Source organism: Bidens hawaiensis, unplaced genomic scaffold (genome assembly GCF_021521415.1).
Source record: "Bidens hawaiensis isolate Kalapana, Puna unplaced genomic scaffold, B.hawaiensis_p1.1 tig00065348_1, whole genome shotgun sequence".
Lineage (NCBI taxonomy): Eukaryota > Viridiplantae > Streptophyta > Magnoliopsida > Asterales > Asteraceae > Bidens > Bidens hawaiensis.
Window position 1 is genome coordinate 5,795 of NW_027501661.1, and position 23,525 is coordinate 29,319.

Below are 23,525 nucleotides of genomic sequence, written 5' to 3' on the forward strand. Positions count from 1 at the left end.
GTGAGTTCCTGGGATGGGCAACCCATAGGGGGCAAAGCGGACAATATTGGTGGTTCGAAAGGCCAGGGTGCTACAGGTGCAAAACCTGGCTTTGATACCACCTGTAACATCCCGGCCTCTCTACCTGGGCAACCAAAAACAAAGCCGTGAGTTCCCGGATGGGCAACCCATCGGGGGCAAAGCGGACAATATTGATGGTACGAGAGGCCGGGATGTTACAGTTATGAGTGATTAGAGAGAAAATGTAATAATAAATGTATAAAAAATAGTATTTACTTAAAAATGAGAAGAAAAAAGTGATTTTTATTGTAACTTTATATTTGAAGATGAAAAAACTATTGGGAGTAGCATATTTATCTCCATTTCTATAATTAGTAATTACGTCAAAAACATAGTTTTGCATTCTCCATCACAATTAAATAATATTTTTTAATACTTTTGTTATTACCTTTGATCCCTCATTCATTCATAACCACTTTAAAAAAATTATAAGATTATAGAATGTGAACAATGTTTTCTCAAATTTTACTTATGATCACAAGTTTCTTTAAATCCTTCATTCACAACCACTTACAACTACTTTATATAATACTTGATTTTATCCCTTGTATTTCGGGGGTTGTAATACGGTGGTTATTTTACATTATTCGTTTATAATATTTATATATTATTTAGATAGTATTTTTATTTATTGTAAAAAAGTTAATAATATACTTAATATTTGATGATACAAAGATTTTACAAATAAATGAGATGTTATAACTCGGTTTAAAAGCTATTTGGGTTTGGTGAGACCCATGACCTGCTTATTTTTTTACTATTAAATTGTTTTCAATTATAAATAATATACGGGGTTGTTTTACATTCTTCGTTTCTAATATTTATATACTCTTTTAGATTTTAATATTATTTATGTAAAAAAGTTAATAATGTAATTAGGATTTAAGAATTAAAGGGTTTCACAAATATATAAGATGTTATAACCTATTTTAAAAATTATCTCGGTTTGGTGAGACCCCTGACTCACTTATTTTTTTTTACTATAAATTGTTTCTTAATTATAAATAACTTTTTTTAAGAAAATAGGATATTAATTTTTAGCATATTCCTATTTTATATGAATTTTCATATCAAATATTTTGTGAGGTTAATTTTAATTTAGCGAAATGTTATAACCCGTTTAAGGTTTTTTGGGATTGGTGAGACCCATACCCGTGAATTAGGGTCAAATGCATGAGAAACCTTTATTTACAAATAAAACAATCTGGTGGATTAAGACAAAGTAGAGATTAACCATAGAGCATTTAAAGGTTTCGTTTATATATATATATATATATATATTAGTATTACGGAGGTTGTTCTTCATTATTTGTTTATAATATTTATATATTTTATATATTTTTGGGATTTTAATTTTATTTATTATACATAAGTTAATAATATACTTAGTATTTGATGATGAAAAAGTTTCACAAAGAAATGAGATGTTATAAACCCGGTTTAAAAGCTATTTAGGTTTGGTGAGACTCATGACCCGCTTATTTTTTTTGCTATAAAATTGTTTTTTAATTATAAATAATATATATCTTTTTTAAGGAAATCAAATATTATTTTTTTAGTATATCCATATTTTATATGTTTTTCATATCAAATATTTGATGAGATAATTTTTAATTTAATGAAATGTTATAACCCATTTAAGGAATATCTGGGTTTGGTGAGACTTATACACGTGAATTCGGGTCAAATGCATGGGAAACCTCCATTTACAACAATGATATGAAGACGTTAGGATTGCTGGATTTATTAATCATTTGATGATGAAATAGCCACTTAATAATCAAAATACAAGTCATTCACATGACACCATCAATAATTTTGTAAAATTAGATTCCCATGCATCGGCGAAACAAAGGAGGCGAACAGGCGGTGGCAAAACATGAGACATCATTTTTCGTCTCAAATTTGCCAGATGGGGTGACAAAAAATGAGCTATGGGAAGAATTTAAAAGCTTGGGGATGATGTCGGATGCTTACGTTGCTCGGAAACGGGACTTCTTCGGGAACTTCTTTGGTTTCATAAGGTATAAAAGGGTGATAGATGTTCCGGCAATGTTGAAAGAGTTGAGCTCGGTTAAGATTCGTGGTGCAGTTGTTAATGTTTCAGTTGCCAGATACGACAAAAATAACAATAAGCAGGTGTTTGAAACAGTGGGGAAGAAGGTAGATCAGGTTCACAAATCAGAAAGGAGGACCACTAGTGTTATACCGACAAAAACTAATACAATCCCCGCGGGGTCCTCGTATAAAGATGTGGCACTGTCAGGTGTGAGGGATAAGAACACCGATGTGGGAAAGAAGGTGGTGGAGCTGATGTATAGTACAAAGTGATCACCTTTGGAGTGCATTGGAAGATCGGTTATTGCGGTGGCAAAGTGTTTAAGGTCAATTACAAAAATTGGGAAGATGCTTGAAGAGGCGGGTTATCCAGAGGCGGCGGTGTCATATGTTGGGGGATTATCGGTGTTGTTACTTTTTAAGGAAAACTCAGAGGTAACGACATTCGTTGGTAAAAAAGCGATTTGGGAGAAGTATATGGTGTCCGCTGTGGAATGGAAAGGGGAGGAAATCCATTTTGATAGAATTGCTTGCTTATGGGTGAAGGTTATTCCTGTACTTTTGCGGGATAATAAATTATATGAAAAGATTGGGGAAGTTTTCGGGAGAATTGCGTGGCCATGTGAATTCTCATGGGAGAAAGTGGATAATTATGTAGGATGCGTTTATGTGCTAACGAAGGTCGGGTCTAGAATTAAAGAAGAAATCCAGGTGAGATGGAAGGATAAAACGTATCCGGTTTGGATATCTGAGGAGGTGAACCCATGGTTACCGGTCATTGACGGTAGTTTGGTGGCGAAGCACCCGGTAAGGACAGAAGAAGAGTTGGAAACCGGAAAATCAACGTTGGATTTGAAGGAAGGGGAAATCACGCCTGTACCGAACAAGAATAACCAGGATAATGTGAATCACGTGGGGGATGGTAGTCCAATGGTGGTGGAAGACAATCCGGGTGCCGAAATCATGGACCATGAAAATAGTTTGAATACGGCTGATCGGAGTAACACGGCGACTCCGGCCATCTTGGAAGATGGAGGGTCGGGGAATAATGATTTGGGACCTCGGGAAAGGAATGCGCATGGGGAAGAACCACCGGTTTGCATGGGGGAACAGTGCACAAATGTGGCGGCTCATATCACGCCTTCCAAAGTGCATGTGGATGAAGTGAACGTGGAGATGGAGTGTACTGGTGGGCCAGAATAGATTAACACTCTCCAGGAAGAGGCTATGGGGTAGAACAATTTTTGAATTTGAACGGGTAGACGCAGTGGGAAGATCGGGTGGGTTACTTTGTGTTTGGGATCCAACTTTTTTTTTTTCTAGAAGTGGGGTTTTTAAGCACAGGAGATACATGATTGTTACAGGATTTATTAAGGCCACAGGGGTTAAGGTGAATATTTTTAACATTTACGCACCAAATGATCTGATAGAAAGGAGAGCACTTTGGGGGGGATTATTACAAAAGAGAAGGGTGGCGGATGGGTTATGCGTTATGGCATGTGACTTTAATGAGATACGGGAGGCCTCGGAGAGATTAAATTCTGAGTTCGTTGCCTCTTACGCGGATGTGTTTAATAGATTTATAAATGAGGCTGAGTTGTGCGAGTATAGTATGGGCGGTGGAACGTTCACTTATGTGTCAGATAGGGGTGATAAATTTAGTAAAATTGACCGGATTTTGGTGTGTAAAGATTTTATGGAGCTATGGCCGACAACTTCTTTGAACGTATTGACTAAAGGTTCTTCGGATCATCGACCACTTTTGCTCGGGATGGTACCTGTTGACTTTGGGCGTATTTCGTTTCGATTTTTTAATAGTTGGCTAGAGATGCCGGGGTTTATTGAGTTCGTGGAAGAAAAATGTTCTAGTTTCTTGTTTCACGGGCCGGCTGATCTGGCACTTGCAACGAAACCTTGGTGGTTGAAAAACCAAATTAAGAGATGGATGGATGTGAGAAAGAGATTGGTAGCAGGCGAGTATGAACAAAAAAAACGTTTGATCTCTGAACTGGAGGGTGTTGCGGAGCAGTGACCATTATCACAACAGGAATTTGAGAAGCGCTCGGAGTGTTTAGCTATTATTGAAGCGGCAGATTTAGAGAAACAGAAAGACCTCCGTCAGAAAGCGCGGATTAGATGGGCTATGGATGGAGACGATAATACAGCTTATTTCCACGGTATCCTTAACGCAAATTTATCTTCTAACAGGTTGCATGGATCGATGTTGCAAGGGGGCTGGGTTTCCGATCCGGTGGTGGTTAAGGGGGAAGCTTTTGGGTTTTTTGTGTCTAGGTTCGCTGAACCAGTAAACGATCGTCCTCGGCTTCAATGTTTTGGGTTAAGGAGGTTAAATGAGATAGAGGCGAAGGGGCTGATTTCACCTTTTTCTTTATTAGAAATTAAAAATGCGGTTTGGGAATGTGGAGGGGACCGGTCTCCCGGACCAAACGGCTTTAACTTTAAATTTCTTAATAGGGTTGGTCGTGTTTTCAATCAGACTTCATTAATATTTTTAACGAGATGCACTTGACTGGGCGATTTAGTGATGGTGTGCTTGCTTCGTTTATTGCCTTAATTCCAAAAACGAAAGACCCGATCAACTTATCAGATTTTAGGCCGATTAGTTTAATCGGGTGCATAAATAAAGTAATTTCGAAGGTGCTAGTAAACCGTCTAAAGAAGGTGATTGGGAAGTTGGTGTCAGTCGAGCAATCGGCTTTTCTTGCTAATAGAAGTATTCTCGATGGGCCTCTTATGTTAAACGAGATAGTGGCATGGTTGAGAAAGGCGAAGAAGCAGGGTATGATATTTAAAGTGGACATTGAAAAGGCATACGACTCATTAAGTTGGAAGTTTTTAGACTCGGTGCTTGGCCAAATGAACTTTCCAAATAAATGGAGGGGATGGGTTTGCGAAATACTTGCGGGGGGTACGGCGTCGGTTCTTGTTAATGGCTCGCCTACACCGGAGTTCTCGTGCTCGCGGGGAATAAGATAAGGGGATCCACTGTCACCGTTCCTTTATTGTTTTGGCAATGGAGACATTAACATGTATTATGAAACGAGGTAACTCATTTCTTATATGCTGATGACGTTGTATTTGTCGGAGAATGGAACGTGGAAAATGTGAAGGTTCTTCGCCGGATATTACGTTGTTTTTATTTAGTTTCCGGCTTAAAAATTAATCTAATAAAAGTTGGTTATTTGCGACAAAGGTGGATGAACCAGAAAGGGTGATTGTAGCGAATATGCTCGGGTGTAAGACGGGTACTTCCCGTTTAAATACCTTGGGCTACAAGTCGGAGCAAATATGAATTTGGTGAAGTCGTGGGATCCGGTGGTGGACTTGTTTAGAAAACGATTATCGTTGTGGAAATCCAAGAAATTATCTTTCGGTGGTCGACTTACGGTAATCAAATCAGTCCTTAATTCGTTACCCACTTATTATTTCTCATTATACAAAGCTCCGGATGGGGCGTTGGAGAAACTTGATAGAATCCGAAGAGTTTTTTTTGGGGAGGGTCGGAGGACGAAGTGAAAATAAATTGGGTGGCATGGAATAAAGTGGTTGCTCCGGTTAGTAAAGGGGGACTCGGTGTGGGTTCGTTGCGTGAAACAAATCTTGCTATGCTTGCAAAGTGGTGGTGGAGGTTTAAAAATGAAAAAAATGGGTTACGGAGGATGGTTGTATGGGCTTTCCATCACTCGGAAAGATCATGGTCATTTATTCCGGCTAAGGTTTCGCTACCGGGCCCTTGGAAACATATAGTAAAGATATCAAGTGAAGTGGCTGAGTTGGGAATTGAGTTGGACACTGTGATGCGGTGTGAGGTAAAAAGTGGTACTAATGCTTTGTTTTGGATTGACAGATGGTGCGGGGACATGGCATTCCATGCCCGTTTCCCGTTGTTGTTTGAATTGGAAGCTAATAAGTGGTGTAAAGTTTCCGATCGATTACTAATGTATGAAGGGGAAATATGTGGACAATGGGGTTGGGTTAGAGCACCGAACGGGCAGCGGAGGTGACTGAACTACGAGAACTACTTACTACATGTCAACCATTATGTCTTTTGGAAGGAGAAGATAGTTGGGTTTGGGACTTGAATTATGGTGAAGGTTTTTCGGTTAACAGTTTGAAAGAAATTTTTGCTATTAATTTGGGAGTGGAAGAAAGCCACTTGTTTGAATGGAACAACTTTGTACCGAAGAAAGTGGGGATCCTAGCATGGAGGGCGGAAATGGAACGTATACCGGTTTTGTTTTCTTTGGCTAAACGAGGCGTCGCGGTAGAGTCGATTGTTTGCCCGGTTTGTGAAGAAGAGTTGGAGTCGGCGGAACACATGCTCGTGTCGTGTGAATTTGCTCAATCAATTTAGAGTATTATTTCTGATTGGTGTAAGGTCCCGACAATCTTTGCTTTTCGACTCGGGATTTGTTGGAATTAAATAAACATGCGTTATTGTCGAGTAGAAAGGCAAAAACATTCCACGCGGTCTGCTTAACAACAATTTGGTGCCTTTGGTGTGCAAGAAATCGTTGGGTGTTCGAGAGAAAACCGCCTAGATTAAGGAGTGTGTTCGCGGAGATCAAGGCTTTAAGATATTTGTGGGTAAAAAATAGGTCTAAATGGCCGGATTTAACGTGGGAAAGGTGGTGTGAGTTTAATGTATAATCACTCTTACGAGTGCTTCGGGTGGAACTTGGGGGGGGGTATGTAGTTGTATTTTAGTTATTGTTCGGGTGGCCTCGTTGTTCGCTAGTATCTTGCTAGTGTTTTGAATAAAATTTTGTTGGTCGTTCAAAAAAAAAAAATAATAATGCAATCTGGCGGCTTAAGAGAATGTAGAGAGCAACCAGAGAGCTTTTAAATGTTTCGTTTATATATATTACGAGATTGTATTATATGATTCGTTTTAAATATTTATTTATAATTTTGGATTTTAATTTTATTTATTGTAAGGAAGTTGATAATATACTTAAGATTTGATTATGAAATGGTTTCACAAATAAATGAGATGTTATAACCCGGTTTAAAAACTATTTGGGTTTGGTGAGACTCATGGCCCGATTATTTTTTTACTATAAATTTATTCTAAATTATAAATAATATCTTTTAAAAAAAATTTGGATACTAAGATATTAATTTTTAGTATATCCCTATTTTAAAAGATTTTCATATCAAATATATGGTGAGATTAAATTTTAATTTAATGAGATGTTATAACACGTTTAGGGGCTATCAGGGTTTGGTGAGACACATACCAGTGAATTCGGGTCAAATGAATGAGAAACCTTCATATACAAATAAAACAACCTGTTAGCTTGAGATAATCTAAGGAGGTTTCATTCATATATATACTCTAGTTTTTATCCCCCGTATTACAGGGCTTGTTTTATATTATTTGTTTATAATATTTATTTTTTGATTTTTTATTTTTTATTGTATGAAAGTTAATAATATACTTATAGTTTGATTATAAATTGTTTCACAAATAAATGAGACGTTATAATCCGGTTTAAAAGCTATATGAGTTTGATGAGACCCAAAACCTGTTTATTTTTTACTATAAAATTGGTATTTTAATTATAAATCATGTATATCTTTTTTTAAATAAATCAGTTATTAATTTTTAGTATATTCCTACTTTGTAGGATTTTTATATTAAATATTCGGTGAGATTAGTTTTTAATTTTTAATGAGATGTTATAACCAGTTTAAGAAATAGATGTTATAATTCGTTTAAGAAATATTTGGGTTTGATGAGACCCATACTAGTGAATTCGGGTCAAATGTATGAGAGGCCTCTATTTAAAAATCAAACAAATATGGTGACTCCAAAAAAAAAAGTGATCGACCACATCACGACACGTATGATTTTTATGGTTTCGTTTATATATATTATAGATAGATAGATGGATAGATATAGATTTAAGATAGATTATAGATACAGAAGTCAACCATAATATAAAGGATAGAAGCTCTATCTCAACAAAAGTATTAAGGGAAAATTCCCAAAATAAGCATTTATGAAAACATTTTTCAGGTTTTAGGTGTCATTTGCAAAAAAATTCTCAAAATAGGTATTATAAACTAGTCGTGACGAGTAGTTTATGATTACACACGAGTAGTTTGTAGAACCAGTTAAAATTTTCCACGTGCCCTTAAGCTAACCGTAACGAGCAGGTTCACTCATCATTTAATCGTCACGACTAAATAAGTTTCATGCCTCGTAATCAACGCCCACGAGTAATTCATAAGTCCTTTAGTCGCGACGACTAGTTTACCTGGTTTACATTCCCTACACGAGTAGTTTATTAGTAGTTAACTCGGCGCGACTAGTTTAACCTTACACTCTACTAGTCGCGACTAAAGAACTTATGAATTACTCGTGAGCGTTGATTACGAGGCATAAAACTTATTTAGTCGTGAAGAGTAAATGGTTAGTACATATGCTCGTTATGGTTAGTTTAAAGACACGTGCCAGGTTTTAATTGGTTATACAAACTACTCGTCACGACTAGATTATAATACCTATTTTGAGAATTTCTTGCAATGACACTTAAAATCTGAAAAATATTTTCATAAACAATTACTTTTGCGAATTTTCTCAAGTATTAAAGTTAAGTTTATTTATTTGCAGTTGAAAGACTATAACATGTAGCACCACCATATCCACCTCATACTAAGCCACATCACACCAAAATCTTAGACGACAAATTCTCAACCATAAACTATGAAAACCAGATAAGACGATAAGCCCCTATCCATATCACACCGAACCTCCATCACCATTACCATTATTAGTTTATTACTTACCACCACCCCAACCCTTCACTCTCCTCCTCCATGGCATCTCCCACCTCCATGTTACACGTCACTCCCACCACCACCACCCCTAAACCCCTCTTACTACCCATTCACTCCAAACACTCTTCTTCCACCGCCACCACCACCATTCACCGCCGCACCTTCTTATCATTATCTGCCGTCATAGCTCTCTCTACAACCACAACCACTGCAACCTCTCCGGCTGCATGGGCTGCTTCCGATGAAGAATACACAAAGGAAACACAAGAAGTGATCGCCAAGGTGAGGACCACTATCAACATGGACAAAACTGACCCCAACATTGCAACTGCAGTGGCTGAGCTGAGAGAGACATCTAACTCATGGGTGGCCAAGTACCGGAGAGAGAAAAACCTCCTTGGAAGGTTATCCTTCCGGGACATGTACTCGGCTCTCAATGCTGTCTCCGGACACTACGTTAGCTTTGGTCCCACTTCTCCGATTCCGGCCAAAAGGAAGACAAGGATATTAGAAGAGATGGACTCTGCGGAGAAGGCCTTGTTGAGGGGCAGATAGACATGTGATCATTATTATTATTTTTTGTATAATTGTTATGGTTATGATATATATGATGTACGTACGTCATCATCGAGGTTTGTTACTTTGTTAACACAATTAATGAGGTTTGTGTTTTCTAAATGCAAATAATCATCATATATTCATTTGGAGCATCTAACTGATCATTTGGATGAAATAATGCTAGCTATAGCTAGTACTGAATTTGGGGTTTTAATCATTGCCAATTTGTTCCACACAGTTGGTTTCACATGGGGTTTAATAATCTTGTCTGCTTAAAACAAGAAAGTAATACGAAATGAGTTGAAGAATTAATAATGGAACAAATGTGGAAATCACAAGTCATGATTGATAAAGAATAACTGGACATGATCATGCACAATAACGTGGCATGTTTGGACTCTTAATCATGTAGATCTAGTAAACTTCAAACATGTAAAATCTTTTCTCGTTAATGTGATGAAGTTGAAGCTTCAATTTCTCTGTTATCATCGTATTGATAACATAGATGCTCCAAATGAATATATGATCTACTATGAACAGCAAAATTATCCCACAAATAATTAGCACTTTAAACAGAATAAGTGCTAAAAAAATCAAACAGTATTATCAATAAATGACCTCTATTTATCAATCTTATCCCTCACTATAGATCATCAAACACCAATACATCTACTCACACAATCATTCATGTAATATAAATCTCACAAAACATGTTCATGAAGCAACAACATAATAGGGTCATCCCTGAGAATAAACAAAATAAGTTTAGGGGCTTGGACGAGTAAAAAAAGTGAATACCTAATAAGTTAAGTTAAAAAAAAAATGGGGTTTAAATGTTTCTTGGACCTAAACTAAATAATAAGTTAATTAATTCAAGTGTTTAACAAACAACTTGAACTTTTAAGATTAATTATACACTCTTATAAATATATACAATATTTTTTAAACCTCCACAATCATTCCTGCGGGAGAGGAAGAGTGGGCTATGCACGTCGCCCACCCCCCTCCCAGGGTCAGGCATAAGTTTAACTGTCGTATATGAAAGCTATACATGAGTGGTGATCTTCCTCATGATCGAATCTCCTAAGAAATTTGGACGCATAGGTGTGCAATTTTTTCCGATAAATTTATGAAATAGATAATATGAAGTTGAGGCTGATCTTTTGTTTGGGTAAATACAGGCTCTCCTGGACAATCCGGATCAGTGGGGCATTTGACATTTGATGGTGGATGGACTTCAACCTTAGTTCTTATGCAAGACAAAGGAACGTCGTTTGCTTACCACAAGATGGGGTGTTTTTTTGTTACCAATTAAGCTCAGGCGTAAGAACAAGTGTTCGTTGATTGAGAGTAAGTAATGAGTGGAAATTAAATGTCACATACTTGGATGGATATGTACTATTTTTATTGTGATAAATGATAGTGGTTACGACTTTAAATGTGAATAATATTCATGTCTTATGCGGTCATTGCCTTACTCCAGACACAGGTTAATCAAGTTATGGATTATGGATCTGAGTATTATATATGCTTTCCGTGCTAGATGAACAGTGATTCACCTAATTATGAATCAATGTGAAGGTCGCTGAAATGGATCGATACGAGATTGAAACAAATCTCTAAGGGTGCGAAATCCCCTTAGTATCCGATTAGGAATATAAACGAATATAGAAATATAGAATGGGTAGAAACAAGGTATAATGCAAAAGATTCTTCTATTGATTCTTTTATCTTAGTAAAACAGTCAACACGAGAACTATAACGCTGGACATAAACGACCGGGAGATTAACCTTAAACCCTAGGCCGAAGATATGCTTATATACTACATATCTTCACCTATTACAGACCAAGCAAACTTAAGTAAGTTCGCCACTTACTTATATTCGCCACTAGCAAGTTTGCCCCAGCCAATAAAAATCGAAACATAGACTGAAATAACCACAAAAGAATGTATTTAAGACTCGATTACATCCAACTAACAAATGAACTACTGAGACAAAACATGCACGGACACATTACCAAACACGATATCATGGAGATGATTCGTCATGTCATGTTGTGCGACAAATCATGATTGATGAAGCATAGTGTTAAGCTATTTTTCGGATCACTGGTGTTGATCAAAAGTCTTATATTGCGTCTAGATTGTTCCTAGATGGTACAGTCACCATCCACTACTACAAAAACCTCTATTAATACTAGCCAAAAAACAATGTTGTACGACGATGTGAATGTCAAGCTTGTTTAACATATCATCCACTATTTTTAAAAAGAACAATTCTTAAGCCCGTTGTAAATTAGAAAAAAACAAACGTTGTTTATCAAACAAAAGTTATAACACCGGTCAAAAATTTATTTTAGAAAAATTATGTCAACCTTTGTAAATAAGAAGAAAACTAGATTTTTCGTTATGTTTAGCGATTGGAATATTGCATCCGCCTAAGATTTTTCGTTATATTGGGCTTGTTGATTGTTTAACGTCTCTAATTTAGTTACGTGATTACAGATCTATTCCCTTATTGTCTTCATTCCCTTAACATAAATTTGTTGATTAATGGAAGAAGCTTTTTCTGCTATACTGCACTACATGTATGCCTCTCGTTCTTCCACTTTTTGAAGTTTTTTTCATTTGGATCATGGTTGAAAAAGCTGCTAGGTGCTCCCAGGGCGGTCGACTAGGGAATAGTGAGTACTCAATCTATGCGGAGAGTACTCGGGGAGTACTTGGATGTTGTAAGTTATAAAGAAACTAATTTTTATTTTTGGGAACTTATATATATGTCAAGTATCATAAATCTACTAATATTTATAACAAAATACGTGAATATCAATAAAAAAGATACATCCTTAAATACTGAACTATCTAAAAGTTGAAAATCATTAATTAAAAAAATGATAGTCATTCTTATTATAAAATATGAATTATACTTAATTTTTTTAAAGTCAAAATCGGCTCGAGTTAACCAACTAGATCCAATTGTGGCTGAAGTTGACCCCTTTTGATCGATTCCGAGTAACTAGGCGGAGTTAAAGAAATTTTTCTTGGCAGCTTATCTTTTAGCTATTACTTGGCGAGTACTTTGTGCCCAGTCGGTATTTTTACAACCACGGTTTGGATAATTAATATTTAGAAAAAGGGAGTGATATATTATTTTACTTTTTTTGAGTTTTTTTTGAAAATGAAAGAAACAGAATGCACACCAAGTGTTTGATAAAAAGCTTAAATGAGGAGTTTATATTATTACACTATGTAAACAAAATGTTAGTAATCAACAATGTCTGTTTTGAAAATAATGCTTTAAGTTCTTGCATATTTTATATGGATTTTGGGAAAAACAGGTTGAGCGTAGGAATAACTCAGAGTTGAAGAGAATGAATGATGATTTATGAATATACTAGGAAAGAACATGTAAGTGACTATAAACAACGCCGAAAATGTGTTTTTTTTATCTAATACAATAAAATATAACTTGTTAAGCCATACAAAGTAGCTTTCACATCTGAATTTGTTATGTGTTGTAGCTTTCATATATTATGTTGCCTAAAACTTGTTTAACGTTTGTTTCTTATAGAACTTATAATTATTCACATCAATTGTTTGATAGAATGATTGAACAAAAACCAACTTTAATTAAACTTGTGGTCTGTAACACCGCGTAAAATACCCTCTTAGAAATTAGCCAAAAATGTCAATTCATAAAGTCTAGGGACTTAGAATGAAAATTATGAAAATTTTATCTCATCGCGATACGCGGTGGGATGCACATAAACCCATCGTGTAACGTGATGGACTTGCACACAAATCAATATTAGGTCAGCGTAGCGATACGCGATGGCTTAAACCATAGGACCATCGCGATATGCAAAGACCACGTTAAGCAACCGGGTACACATGTCCAACCACGTGTCAACATGTGGCACGTTTTGACAGGCCACGTGTCAACACGTGACATTCTCAAAAAATTGCGGCGCCGCGATATGCGACGCCCTGCAATGAACTCCATCGCGTATCGTGATGGAGTACAATTTTTGCCTATAAATAGGGGATTACGGGATTGAACCTCATTCATCCCAAAATCACCTTCATCTCACATACACTCAACCTTGGAAATCGTGCCCGATTTCTGTGACGATCCGACGTTCCGTTTTCTTGAAATACGTGCAAGTAACGAAGTCCTAAACGAGTTATCAATCACATAAGCGTGTTTAGATCAAGACACTAACCGTCAACGTCCACTCTTTTCTTATTATTATCATTCCGAGTACTCGCACTAAGGTAGGGGTTATGTTTATGTTATTTAAGTAACAGCTTAGACTTTAATCGAGGGTGTGTCCTTTAACCTTGAAAGTATTTTATAAACATTCACAAAGAGTTTTCATAAAACGTTACTTCTTGAGAAAGTAATGTTAACAAAGTTATATTGTGATAGGCATGTAGTAAACTGTAAAGGGGAAATCACTAGTAATGAGTTTCTTGCCTAAGGAAAAGTAATTCGTATAAATCCCAATCAACCGCGGGACCCGTATACTTACCTGGAGAAACTCACCGACGTGCTAGAACCTATTATGTCAAAGCATGCTATATCAAATGTCATATAAAACAAAGTTATTTCATTCACAAACAAAGTTGTAAACATTATTAAGGTTAAGCTTAAGAGCAATAACTTAATCAAGAAACATCATTCGAATATCTATACAAACCTATTTATTATAGGATAATAACATTCTCAATGAAGAAAGGTTACAAACGCACCGATGGTACAGGTGAATACGTTAAACCTTTTCAGTCAAAAGCGGATTTATACTCTTAAAAGATAGACAAGGTTGTTTATCTTATAATGGTCAATCAAAAGTTCATACGAAGTTTTAAATGTTATAATACAAAACAGACAATAAAAGAAACTCAAACCAATTACACACGTGCCTGGATCCAAACATATCTGAACAAGCAGTATGCAAAAAATCAATCATAACCAATTCTCAAATGCGCAACAGCTCCCAGAGAACTCTTGAATTGTGTGTGTATGGCAGTGGTATAAAATCGCGGAAATAATGAATATTTCCGCTGAGCTTGTACAGAAAACTACATTTGTATCATAATGTACTTCAAATATTCTTTAAGAGTCATACGTGTTCACCAGCACATAGCTGACATATTTTTCCAACCCAATGCAGGTAATTATGTACTATAAGAAGTAACAAGGATTGGAGTCGTCATGAAGTTGAAGCGCGATACAAGATGACTCAACTTTTGATAATTAATCCTTGTAATATAAACATATATTTTGTAAACGAATACTTGGATATTTATATTCCAAGAAAGTTTTCAATATAAATTAATATTTTTAAACATTAAACAACTTAAAGTCTTCCGCTAAAATTAATCCATAAACTCTGATATGTTTACAAAACATGTATCAAATATTGATCACACTTCTAGGCCCTAAGTCGGGGTGTGACAGATTGGTATCAGAGCCATCGGTTTTAGCGAATTAAGTATCAAACATTAGTACCTAAGCTTTAACCTTAAAAGTTATTATTATTATGATTATTATTTTGTAGGGAAAAAATAGGATTGGCAATCTTCCTACCCCTAAATCTAACTAGTGCAGATGTCTTATATTAACTATCTTGGTCATAGACGCCGAGTATCCATTCATGCTAAAATGACATCCATTTGCGAACCATCATATATGGCGAGCAGCAATAGTTATTACACTAACTTCTTCAGTCAAAACCAACCAATAGTTCCGGTGCAACCCTATGGAGTCAACCTATATATCTCCCAGGAGGCCAGGATTTTCCAATTCAAATCTCTGATGATACTTCCAATAACATTCCCCAATATTATCCATCTGAAGTTATACTTTATCATCCTTCCGAGGAGCATGAAGTTCAAAGTAAGATTAAACAGGAGACTAGTTCCAGCTCATCAAGTTGGATGAAATGTCATTCTGATCAGGGTAAGTGGCATTTCGGATCGCCACCCTCAAACTATCAAGCCCCACAGACTACTGCAGGACCAAGTCGAAAACCTAAAATAAGGGTTACTATGACCTATGAAAAGATATCATTTCAAATGCCAGCTAATGATTCTTCAGAGGAAGAACCTGAAGAAGATGAAGATGAGAATCCTCATTTTCCACCATACATAGGACCGAGACCCTCAATCGACCAACAAGCCAATGAGATTCGAGAGGAAGCTAACCTTATCGAGGAGTTCTTTATTAATAATATTCCCGGTGAGGAATTGCATGCCTACGTTGCGAACCCGCATTTATATCCAAAGGAAAATGCATATCTCTTCCCAACTGCATCCGCACCTACGGGATATCCTAACCCACCAAATGCGGTGATGAAAGAGCTGCGGAATGAGAAAGTGGATAAAAAGAAAATAGGAAAGAAAATCATCAAGAACTATGTCAAGATGAAAAATCTTGTTAAGAAGTGGATTAGAGATTAAGGATAATATAGTTGTTATGAATCGTTGTTAAATGTTTTGTTTTCTTTCCGGTAACAAAAATAATGTAAAATAAGAAGAAGTGTTTCTCTTGTAAATGAAAATATTGTCTTATTCATGTACAACATGTCTGGACAAGAAAAAGCCTATAGTAATCCATAAATTCAAGTCAACAAAGAAAAGACCATATAAGAAAATATTCAAGCAAACCGAATGAATATGTACTCGGTATTCGTGACTTAATAAAAGAAATTGTAAAACCACTTTATGAACTTATGAAAAATGATCCTAATATAACGGCTTCTCAATCTAATAAGATAAATAGTCGAAGCATGAGAGAAAATGTAAACTCAAAGAAAGAAACGAAAAGAGAAACGGAAAAGAGAGAAAGTAATAAAAAGGAATCAGAGAAAAAGAAATCGGAAAGCACACAAAGCTCGACAGCTGAAAATAATCTTCGTGATAAAACCAAGAAACTAAAAATACAAGAAGGTTGTGATTTCAAAACTTTCAAGGTTTACAATCCCAAGGAATTTCACGGTGATAAGGGAGCAATCGTTACCCTTCGATGGTTGGAGGAGATGGAGTCCATTGTACTGATTAGTAAGTGTACGGAGATGGAGAAAGTTCAGTATACCTCCCAAATGTTCAAGGAAGAGGCATTGGAATGGTGGAATACCCTTATTGAGGTTAAGGGTGGAGAAAATCTGTATAACATGGAATGGAAGACTTTCAAAGAAATGATATTAAAGAAATTCTGTCCGATTCATGAAATGGACCAAATACAAACCAAGTTATGGAACCATAAAATAGTTGGAACAAATCTCAAGGAATATAATGCTAAATTTATTATTGCCAGATTGTCCAACAAAGTGACTCGGTATATTTACGGATTACCAATCGAGATACGTGATTTGGTCCGTTCTCATATGCCATCCACAACGAAATCTTCCATGGAGTTGGCTGGGTATTTAACGGATGGGATGATTGTAGGTTCCCTGGACGGATCGCACGAGATATCTCGGTCTACTCAGGTGCGGAATCCCTGCGTAGATCGTTACGAGTATAGAACACGAATCACACGAAACGAACACACGTTATATATTATAACTCAAGCACGTGATGTAATATCACTGTTACAGACTCTCGTCCTCACGTTACAATGAACTTGAACAACTAACACGAACTTAAGCAACGATTACAAACCAAGCCGTAACCTAGGACTATTTATACACGACAACTTCGCCTGGCATGTTCAGGCGAAGTTGTCCATAACTTCGCTTGACTAACAAGTTCGCCTGTTAAGCGAACTTGTCAGTAACTTCGCTTAAACATACAAAACATAATTAAACATTACAGACTCGATTACAGACACTAGACTATGAACTACTGACATTATGCACCAACAGACTCCCCCTTGGCAGTAGCTTCATATCTTGATCTTTAAGCGCTTGTCTTGTAATCTTCAATCTTGTATCTTCACGCATGCACTCCTTCTCTAACACAAACTGACACAACTCTTTGATACTTCCTCGCTTCATCCTTCCAAGCAGGAATATAAAAGATTTTCTTCTCATTAAGCACCTTCAGATCAGCTTGCGATAAGTTTACCAAATGCATCGGATCGTAAACTCTTAGGAGCTCTTGTTCATCCTCGTCTTCCATCACCGCTTCAGCAGTCCGGCAATCAACATACCACCATTTAAGATTCTTCAACACATCTTGAGGCATAGTCTTCATTGGAACCTCCTTAATGCATCGGATCGGTTTGTACTTCATTACCATCCATGGCTTGCCATCTTATCTCATTCCCCTTTCTTTATCTTCCACTAGCTTTCCCTTCTGTGGCTTTAATAACTCAAACTTCTTTTCTTTAATACTTTCTTTCCACACGATCTTCCCAATAACTCTCGCCATGTTGTCGTCGCTTCTATTAATCATCCACAATCTAGCCAAATCCTTCACCTCACATTCAGGCAATGTATTGAGAGATCTCAACATTCTCTTAAAGTATTGGATCCCATCATATCGTTTAATCACAAAGAGCTTCAACTGCTCATCATAGATCCAGCAAATAATCTCTTTCTTCGCTTCAGCATAGCCTTTAATATTGTAACTCTTCTTAAACATTGTAGGGACCGCTGGTTTCTTCGTTTTGACGAACCACTGAGCATAGCCTTCCTTCCACCTAGGCTGCTCTTCCAATTCAGTCTCATCGATTACTGTCTCATTACCCATATCTGTTTTCTCAATATCTGGGATCTCGTGTTCAACATTTTCTTCTACTATTTCACCTTCTTCAACATCTTCTTCAATCACAATCTGTGCGACAATCTTCTCAATCTCCTCAATAGGCAGCACATCATCATCAAACATCACATCATCATCTAGCATATCATCATCTAATTCTTTCAAAGCATCAATCACATCATCTTCATCATCAACCATCACCACCTCATCACCACCAACTGCACCTGCAGACTCCCCCTGAGCTGTGGAAGTCCCAAGAGCTTGAGTAGTTCTTGGCAACTCACCACCTGCACCTTTCGATGCATTGGGATCATCGTCTCTATCATTTCTCTTCTTTGTCCTTAACTCGTCACCTCTACAGCTTGTCTCCCCCTGAGATGCCAAGAACTCCTTCATAGCATCTATAATTCGCCCATGTTCAACTAGGAGGGACGACTGTAGTTGATTCTCTGCTACAAGGCGCTGAATAGCCTGGGTCTGGACAAGATTCACCCTTGATTGTTCTGCCACGACCCGCTCAAGTGCAGCTATTCTCTCCGAGTCTGAGAGGGTTGCATCGAAATCAAACCTCATGTTAGATGTGTCTTGAGTATACTCAGCAGGGATTTCGAATGTAACCGGGACATCAGAAGCAGTTGTGGACGTAACCGCAGGTGGTATCGTGACCGACAACCCTGCAGTTGCAACGACTGTCGACTCTACAAATTGTGCCACCACCTCTGAAGGAGTAAGCGTTGGAGGTGGTAAAGACACAATCTCCGGAGTCGTCATCTGTAGTGTGATGGATGGGATGCCGACAGCTGATGTAGCCACCACGGGAACTTCCGCGGCGCTTAAACTTGTAACCTGTACAGATGTAGGAACAATCGACATACTAGACAGTGCGGATGGAGCGAAACGTACAACTCTTGAAGTCTCTCCAGCTCCCATACCTGCACCTGTCCTTTCCCGTCTTGAACGTCTAATCAACTTGTGAATATCCTCTTCTTCTTCTTCTGACTCAGTATCATCAACTATCCTCTTTCTCTTCCCTAACGTCCTCTCTCGAGTCACCAACATCCTTCTCACCTCATCCATAACATCATCAAGATCTGAGTCAGCCACCGTCGTAGCTGCTCTAGTAACATTCACTTCCCGAACCTGTGCAGCAGAGACCTGCACCTCTTCTTGCGGATCAAACCGGTCCATGTCGAAGAATCCTTGGCCGCCAAATGCAGCATCAAGGTCTACATCCTCCTTAGCCGACACAACAGGCACAGCAGGTACATCTCGAGGTGCTCCTACCTGTCGTGGTTGAGGGTCTCTGAACTCATCCCCACGAGCTGGCACATACCCCGGGTTTATTAAGTACCCAAAGAGTGGAGTATGCCTTGGACGCAGTTCAGGCTTGCTCCTCGCACTGGATGTGCGGCATTGAGCGAAGATACGTTTGCTCACACTCTCCACGTATCGTATTGGACGTCGTTGAGGCAACGTGGGAGCAACATGATTCAAGATCATCTGAATGAATCTTGGATACATGATGAACCTCTCACGAGCCATCGCTCTTCTCTGTCTATCGATCTCGTAAAAGACCATCTGACTAAAGCTATAACGTTTGTTATAAGTCAGAGCAGTCATTGCTGACTGCATGGTCGCACCCATACCATCAGTGCCCGCCTTCCTCCCAGACATGCAGACAATCATTACGTGCATGAGGAAGCGCCACTGATCGAGTAGGAAACCCTTCCTCCTCTGAGTATCACCTAATGGACCAGAATAGCCCATTCGGAGAAACGCTCCATCACGGAACGGAGCCACAAAATCTGTAGGGTCATCCCTAGTCTCCTCACCGAACCGTAAAGCCACCCGTATTTGTTCAGATGAGAACTGAACCTCTTGATTGTTGACGGTTGCTCGCATAACCGGGGGCTCAACGCGGCAATCGTATTCCACAGTCTGCCAGAAATCCTCGATATTGGGTAAGGATATCGGCAGAGTCGTAGTGATAGCGTGGAATATCCTCGAGCGAATGAGGAATGTGATTATCTCGCGGTAATCCTCAACACCGCTCGCTTCCGGGTCTAAGGTGATATACATGTTATGACCCGGGAAGAATTGCCTCTGATTATCTCCATCGTCACCTCCAGCACCTCCAGCACCTGCTACTGCAGCCATATCTGCAACAAACGAACCAAGTTAGATAAACGTTAAGGCGTACCACAAGTTCGCTTGTTACCATGTGCGAAGTTGTGATAAAATCTGTATAGGCGAAGTTAAAGTTGGGGCGAAGTTGGGAACAACTTCGCTTCATCTTTAAGTTCGTCTAATAATTAAAAAATTAAAAGGTCCAGGCGAAGTTAATGATAACTTCGCCTCACCACAACATCGCCTCAGGCGAAGTTGAGCCTCAGGCGAAGTTACGGATAACTTCGCCTAAACCTTAAGTTCGCCTGAATCTGAAACGGCGACAGTAAGGTTGATTCAATCGTCGAAAATCTGGTGTGTCGGTCAATTTTGACGATTTAGGAGACTAAAACACATGATATTAAGGCAATCCGGACGATCAGTTTGCTCATGAACACGTAAAAACAAGCTTTGAAATCGGGTATAAGGTTCGAACGTCCGAGGTCGCTAACCGGGTGTCGAAACAACCTAGGGTTAACAACATTGAACATCGATTATAAGATATAGAACCCAAACACACCTTGAATACTGATTGAAATCGAAAAAGATAATCAGATGATAATCGAGTTAAGTTCGCTGTGATATTCGAGAATAAGTTCGCTGATGTATAAAATAATGAACGAATGACCTTTGAAAATCCTTATATAGGGGCGGAGTTATACATGCGAAGTTACGGTTAACTTCGCCTAGGCGAAGTTATTCACAAGTTCGCTTGTTTAACAACATCGCCTATATTTACAAAATCAACCCTTATAATTTGAACATTTTGCAATTAACTTTTAAAACTTCCCTTTAAGAATTAAATAACACGATCAAGTCCAAGTAACCAGTTATAAAATCATAAACTACCTAAGTACGAAAAAACTTTTAAAAAATTAAAGTACAAGGGATCAAATTTCAGTCTCGATAGGGACTACTTCGTTTTAGAAAAGATCCGAACAGGAATCATACTAACTACGTGACTGTCACATAGATCCATGTTTAGCTGTATTATGACATAAAGAAACAGGTTGTAAGCAGGTAAATAACTTAAGATGGTTTTCATCGTTTCTGTGATACGAGTTAGGTTCAATTATGCCTCAAAATTTAAGTGGGCAACAACTCAGAGATTATGATGCCTCCTATCTTTCCTCAAAGCATATTTGGCTTTCCCCAAGTCACCCCGAATTGACTTCGACCCATAGTGTCTGATTAAGTTTGTAAGTACTCTTCATCTGCTTCCCGTTCTCTTTCTTACTCCATGATTGAGAAGTCTTGACATTTTCAGCTCTAGAATGTTTTCAGAACTCGTAATAATTTTTATTTTTTTTTATTTTTTATTTTTTTTTAATAAATTTTTTTTTAATCAAACATTCATATAGACTTCAGAGTAGTAAACAACTGCAAGTCCCGAATATGGATCACTGCAGTTTCTTGAAACGCTATCTTCACGGGAATCAGAACACTTACGGGCTCGTGTATGACTGGGTAATCACATTTCTGCCTATCATTCGGAAAGATATATATGAAGACATGCAAAACTCTTAAGGAGTTTCCACGTAAAATCGAGTAGTTTAGTTTGTATCACATCTACTTTTACGCACCATAAAAAGTTATCATGACATACAATGACTGTCCTAAAGCCTTTTAAGCCTAATAACTTCACTAGTTAAGCACACAGAATCAGTATATCTATCATTTTCCAAGGTTGGATCAATTTTCTGTTAAACATAGCAAACGAACTTCTTACGAAGTAAGAAATTCAGACCATAGTCGCGCAACTTTTGTTGAATCCAAAGAACCTGGGAGCAGCAGTTGGATGCTGCCATGTATTCTGCTTCACAGGTTGAAATTGCGACTGAAGTCTGCTTCTTGCATTGCCACGACACCAATTTGCCACCAAGAAACTGACATCCTACAGTTGTTGACTTCCGACTCTGATTGCACCCTCCATAGTCAGAATCTGTGTAAGCGACTAGCTCCAAGTCTCCTCCTCTCGGGTACCACAACCCCAGCTTCGGCTTGCCCTTGAGATACCTCAGTATCCTCTTCACACCCTTCAGATGAGATTCTTTTGGGTTTGCCTGAAAGCGTGCACAAAGACAAACAGCAAACATTATATCAGGCCTAGAAGCAGTTAAGTACATTAAAGAACCTATAATAGCCCGATATTGAGTTGGGTCCACATCTGCATCACCGTCTGACTCAGCACCCAATTTGTGATTGACGCAGATTGGAGTGTCGAATGGAGTGCTGTCCTCCATCTTGAAGCGTTTGAGCACATCATGGACATACTTGGTCTGATGAATGAACATCCCATCCTTCTTCTGATCAACCTGCAATCCTAAAAAGAAAGTTAGTTCACCCATAGCACTCATTACAAACCTTTTCTTCATGACGGCCTCAAAATCTTGACACATGGAGACTTTTGATGCAGCAAAAATAATGTCATCCACGTAGACTTGCACCAGCAGGAAGTCGCTTCCATCTCTCTTGAAGAACAACGTGCTATCTATCTTCCCTCTTTCAAACCCATTTTCAAGCAAGTAATCTGATAAAGTTGAATACCAGGCACGAGGTGCCTGATGTAGTCCATACAATGCCTTGCTTAACTTGTATACGTGATCAGGAAAGTCTGGGTCAGGAAAACCCGGAGGTTGCTCAACATACACTACCTCATCAACTTTCCCATTCAGAAACGCACTCTTCACATCCAACTGAAATACCTTCATCTTCTTATAAGCAGCGAACGCCAAAAACAATCTAATGGCTTCCAACCTTGCGACAGGAGCGAACACTTCATTATAATCAATCCCCTCTTGTTGATTAAAACCTTTAACGACTAGCCTCGCCTTGTTTCTTATGATAATCCCTTTCTTATCTCTCTTGCGCTTAAACACCCATTTTGTGCCTATCGCATGCACATGCTTCGGTTTTTCAACCAAAGTCCAAACTTCCATTTTCTTGAATTGAGCCAACTCTTCTTGCATAGCTTCGACCCACGAGCTGTCCTTGAGAGCCATTTGATAATTCTTCGGTTCAATCTGGCTGATAAAGCAGGTGTACAAGCATTCGTTGATTATTCATGTCTCCTTGATGCTTGTGTAAACACAGGTGTGCTCATTCAAGCTACGTCTTGTTTGTACACCGGAGGACACATCACCAATCACATTCTCCAAAGGGTGA

At 38.1% G+C, this 23,525-nt stretch overlaps 1 protein-coding gene and 1 pseudogene across 1 annotated transcript; both read left to right on the top strand.

Annotated features, from left to right (window-relative positions):
• The first annotated feature begins 5,798 nt into the window (after window positions 1-5,798).
• LOC143604495 (uncharacterized) lies at window positions 5,799-6,493 on the top strand. The gene is made up of 2 exons (XM_077080955.1): window positions 5,799-6,139; window positions 6,250-6,493. The coding sequence occupies exons 1-2, from the start codon at window positions 5,799-5,801 to the stop codon at window positions 6,491-6,493; spliced, it is 585 nt and encodes a 194-aa protein (XP_076937070.1).
• A 2,316-nt stretch (window positions 6,494-8,809) lies between these two features.
• LOC143604494 (photosystem II repair protein PSB27-H1, chloroplastic pseudogene) lies at window positions 8,810-9,635 on the top strand (annotated as a pseudogene).
• The last annotated feature ends 13,890 nt before the right edge of the window (window positions 9,636-23,525 follow it).

Excerpts from the sequence above, each read along its gene's own strand:
- LOC143604495 (XM_077080955.1), top strand. The coding sequence starts at position 5,799 with ATGGTTGTATGGGCTTTCCATCACTCGGAAAGATCATGGTCATTTATT. Across the intron at positions 6,140-6,249 it reads GCACCGAACGGGCAGCGGAG|TTTGAAAGAAATTTTTGCTA; the intron begins GTGACTGAACTA and ends TTCGGTTAACAG.